Raw genomic sequence first — 4,842 nt, 5'->3', positions numbered from 1 at the left:
CCCACGCCTCTCAGGAGAGGCAGGTTGGGCACAGACAGGCAGAAGCACACCCGAGGAAACGTGCCCTTAAGAGCAGTCCCCAGTGGTGCAGCCCCCTTCCCACCCCGCCTCCTCGCTGCACCAGCCAGCGATGCTAATTACCTTCCTCCAGCTCATCCATGCTCCCAATCTTCCGCGACCCATCGATGGTGTAAATGTAACGGACTCCCTGAGGCAGATTAATGTTGTCGGACAGGGATCGGGTCAGGTCAGCCAGGAGAGCATCAAAACTTCGGAAGCGGTCAGAGGACACGGCATATACAATCCCCTTGAAGTAGCGGTCCCCGTTGCGATAGAAACGCACCTTCTTGGCTTTCTTCTCGTTACTCAGTGCCTGTAAGGTCCTGGTTCTGTAGAAGCTACAGTGAGCACTGTGAGTGGGGCTGGGCAACCCGTTCATACGTGAGCCTCGCATGTTTCTGGACGCCTTGTCTCGTTCGTCAAAGTGTCCAAAATCAAGTTCCATAGTTTGGTGAACCCTAAAGATCTGAAGCTGAGCAGGAAGGAGATGGGGAGAGAAGGAAGGCAAAGGGACAGGTTAGAGCCCAGTAGAGCCACGATCCAGAGAGAAAAAGGATGCACAGAGCTGTGTCTGGAGCAGGACAGATGTATTTGGGAAGCGCCCCCTCCCCTGACCCAGATTTGTATCGATTCTGGGGACTGAGGGGAGGAGGGGTCCTCGCATTTTGAAATGGATCCAACTACTGGGGGCAGGGAACACGTTTCTGGAGAGCTGTCTGCTCCCGCACCTGGGAGTTTTCAAAGCACAGTAAATCGGGACGTGGGGCCAAAGGGATACATAGCAATCACAGCTCAGCCCCTGAAAAACTCATCCAAACACCAGTTGGCAATGAATTAAACCTCTGAGCCCTGCGAGGTTTCCTTTGGCAACAGAAAACAAGGAGATCCCAGTAAGTCAGTCCTTCAGTCTGTCGAATCAGGGAAGGAACCAGCGCATCTGAATGTTTAACATTAGAATAAACTGGCATTTATGAAAGAATGGTCACGGGGGAATAAGCAGTTTCTTTGTGACAGCCTGTTCAATAAGGGTTAGCAATGAGATCCAGCCCACCCTTCCCCCTATCCGCAGCCCCCTCCTAGCCCATCAATCAATTCCCAGGACCAGCCTACATCTCTAAGACGAAATGACTGGAAAGAGAGGAAAAAAAAAAAAAATCTGTCATTGAAATGAGGCTTCCATAAGCTCTTTTCAGCCTGAGCCTCCTCTGAATTGCATTTCTGCTCCCGTTTAATGAGGAGGAGAAAAGAAAGGGGCTGTTTCCACCCCCCTTGGAGCCGTAAGTGATTTAATTGTTGGAAGTGCCCCTGCCCATGAGACATGCCGCCCCTGCTCGCTCACCTTTTATTGTTCTGAGCACGGGGAGGGGGGGCTGCCAGCGCCAGCCACCAGCCCAGAAAAGCTGAGACTTGAGCTGACACCCAGCAACGAGGAATTTCTGCCAGGTCTCTAGTTTCTGTTCAGGAACCACCTTCCCCTCGCCCCAAACCCCAACACAAAAGGACGAGGAACCCCCGACCCTGCGACAGAAAGACCCTTCCACTCCGCCAGCAAAACCGGGAACGTGCAACTCACGTATGTTGCTCCCATGTTAACACAGAGTGGAAAAGCAGATTTACACAGGCACTTGGCAGTCAGGTATAAATCTAGGAAAAGCTGTTGCTATCTCTTCCTCCACCCCTTACATCTGCCAGAACGAAGCGCCTTCCCTGTATTTTACAATGTCAACGTGACCCGTGCAAGAAAAATCCTTGTCCTCAGTCCGCAATAAAGCAGAAGATGACAGTGCAGGTGATCTACACAGAAACCCCAAGTTGGGAACATTTTCCCCATGTAGCCAGCCCGGGTAGATTCAGTCTGGTGTCATGCACCGAACAATGAAACATCCAAGCAACTTCGGGAATGAATCAGGGGGGATGCACGGGGTTCGATTTTAAAATGAACTGCAGATGCTGTAAGGTACTAAGAGAAAGATTCCTCCTTTCTGCCTGACATCTGCTACTTTTCTGCATGCAAGTCACCCAAAAAAGCTCTACTCACCGGTTTTCAGCGCGCAGGGTGGAGATGCTGAGAGAAAGAAAACCAGGCTCACTCTGCCTTTGTTGTCTGAGCTCCAAGCAAGAAATTCCTGCCAGGGTGGATGAGACGCCTCCTAGGTCCTAGTGCCTTGTTCGATCCCTTCACGGTAACTTTGCCTCAGTGGATTTTACTATCATCAGTCATGTGCTTAGAGTCTTCTCTGCATCTGAGAGGGGGGGAAAAAAAAAAAAAAGAAAAAAAAAGGGTGTGTTCATTGCAGCTCTGGCTATGTTAATAGCTGGGTCAACAAAAAGTTTAAAGGGGCAAGTTTTGGGGTGACGTGCTGAAGGATGCAAATTGCCCCCTGGCTCTAGCTTCACCAAGAAAGCATCTGGCCCCACTGAAAAAGAGCATAATCGGACTGATGCACCAATATTACAGGATTACCAGTACACAGAGGTCATGGCTACAATCCTACAGTGTGCTGCAATGCTGGCACAAGAATCCTGTGTGTTAGGAAAGCAACCAAGAAAAGAGTTCGCCAGTGGAACTGGGCACAGTCCTGCTCCTGTACTGGTTTTACACAGCATTTGTGGTTTATACTGGCAAGCAGAAAGGGAGAATTTACTTGGTGGTTTCTCCATGAGGTGCCCCTGAATAATTTTTCTCCATTCACATTGGACACAAGCCAAAGCCAGAGCTCTGAATCCCAGTTCATTCAAATCCCCAAGGGGCTCAGGATGGAGTCATTTGACACAGGCTTAACCCAACAGATTCAACCTGGCTCATACCCCAAACTAAGCGAAACTTTTCTGATTCCACCACAGGAGGACTCAGCTGGTACAAAGTTGGACTGGGCTCTCTCGCTTTGACAGCAAAATCTTTCACCTGCTTTCCAAGTGTAGATTCTATCCTGCAGTTAGAAAAGCAGCACCACTAACTCTGCTCCAAATTCCACTGGTGTTTGTCCCATTATTTTAGAAAAGAAAGAGATTTAGAAATGGGATGGTCTTCCCTTGTGGAGAAGGAAATCTTTCCTTACAACGCTGTGTCTGTTTTGAATGAAAACGTCAGATTTTGTCGTTTTGGCACATCACAGCAGTATTGCATTTACACAGAAAAAGTCAGTATTTATTCCAGCTTTGTCTGCCCTGTACATGACAGTCCAGGCAACAGACAAATGAACTGAAAGCTCATCTTTGTTTGCCAGCAACTTTCACTCCTGACATTTGTCAAAAGTTCCTTATATGTAAACCCATGCAGTCAGTGGAATTGTGCAACTTCTTCATCTCCCAAGTTTGAGAGTTGTACGGAGAGTTCTGAGGACAATAAAGGGTCTCAAACAGCATTAACAGATGGCTCTTGACGTCTTTCCACATCTGAGGCCATACCCGCTAGTGAGAAGACGAAACATGTCAACAGGGAGACGTCTGCTCAGGACGTTGCCAGAAGCTTTTTGGAGCATGGGCACTTCCTTTTAAAAAGATAATTACTGCAGCAAGAGACCTGATATTTGTTACTGGCTGAAGGATAAGATTTCTATATCCAATTATGGTAATGTTCAATTGGGTAACACCTCAAGTTATTCCTAAAGGGTGCTGTAATCACCTTCAGTACAGTTGTCCTCCTTTAATCCTGCCTTGCGACAAGAAGGATCTCAGCAGCTAGAGCATGATCAGAGGTGAAGAGCCCCGGAGCCAGGCTGATTTCACATGTGCTCTGTGGAATCACACCATATTTTCTTCTCTTCAAGTGAGAACAGGATCACCTCACACTACAGACATTGGCTGGGCCAGGCAATAAGGCATAAACCAGCTCTTTCTCTATGAATGCAAGGGCCTGCTCCTGACTTCATTTCTCGTGGTCAGGCACAAAAAAGCTTCTTCACTGGCCTTAAGGAGTTAATGCCAGTCGAAACCTATTTACATCAGAAGAGACTCACCCCCTGAGACACCACAATATAAACCATTTCAGGCAGCAGGAGTGACTGAGAATTGGAAATTAAATTCTTCTTCCCATCAATAATTTCATCTAGCTAAAAAATAAAGATAAATTTAACTCTTCAGATTAAATTATCTGCTTTAAATCAGATGAATCATCCTTCCTCCAGGAAGCTAACATTTAGACTTTTGCCTGCATAGCTAAATCTGCATAGAGACACGTTTGTTGACATTGCTGAGCAACTGCAATACCGTGGAAAGGGACAGACTGCAGGTACAAGGACTTTTGTGACTGCTTTGAGCTAACTTCTTCATACACCTAGAAAATCCAGTTTCTAGCATCATTAGGATTTGAAGTCTTAAGTACTCTCTATGTCAACACCCAGTTGCTTTGCTGTACATCACCCTGACTTCTATAAAAAAATTGCATCTGATCACATAGCAAGTTCTCCGATGGGGATGTAAGTCAGGGTGACAAGTAGCCGAGGGCTGGCTGCACCACAGAAGAGAACTCTGGAAAAATTTAAACCAAGTGATCACTGCTTTTGAAGGAAGCCTGAGATCAACATTTTCAAGTCAGTCTGTTTAGATGCCCATGTTTAATTACATTTCTTATTAAACCTCTGTTCTTCTGGGCTGCTTTGAAAATGTCACCCCGATCACTGCTTTCCAAGCTTTGCTTACAGACCAAAACGCTCTGAAATTAAAAATTACAGTTTCAGGGCTCTGCAAGAAGCATCAAGGCACTCCAAACTGAAAGCCCATAAAGCCAATGCCTCAGTCTTGACCCAGGCTTTAAACCTGAATCTTCAAGAGAGATGACAG

General features: G+C 46.9%; 1 protein-coding gene across 1 annotated transcript in view; it reads right to left on the bottom strand.

The window, feature by feature from the left end:
- Nucleotides 1-2,267, bottom strand: part of DCX (doublecortin) — a 66,396-nt gene extending 64,129 nt beyond the window's left edge. Inside the window, exons 1-2 of the mRNA XM_009872151.1 lie at nucleotides 2,099-2,267; nucleotides 142-532 (exon numbers count right to left, since the gene is read on the bottom strand). Of these exons, the coding sequence (XP_009870453.1) occupies nucleotides 142-505 (364 nt within the window). The 5' untranslated portion in view covers nucleotides 506-532; nucleotides 2,099-2,267. The remainder of the gene's footprint in view (nucleotides 1-141; nucleotides 533-2,098) is intronic.
- Between the last annotated feature and the right edge of the window lie 2,575 nt (nucleotides 2,268-4,842).

Source organism: Apaloderma vittatum, unplaced genomic scaffold (genome assembly GCF_000703405.1).
Source record: "Apaloderma vittatum isolate BGI_N311 unplaced genomic scaffold, ASM70340v1 scaffold14006, whole genome shotgun sequence".
Lineage (NCBI taxonomy): Eukaryota > Metazoa > Chordata > Aves > Trogoniformes > Trogonidae > Apaloderma > Apaloderma vittatum.
Note: the sequence above shows the minus strand (reverse complement) of the source record. Positions and strands in the feature narration are given on the sequence as shown.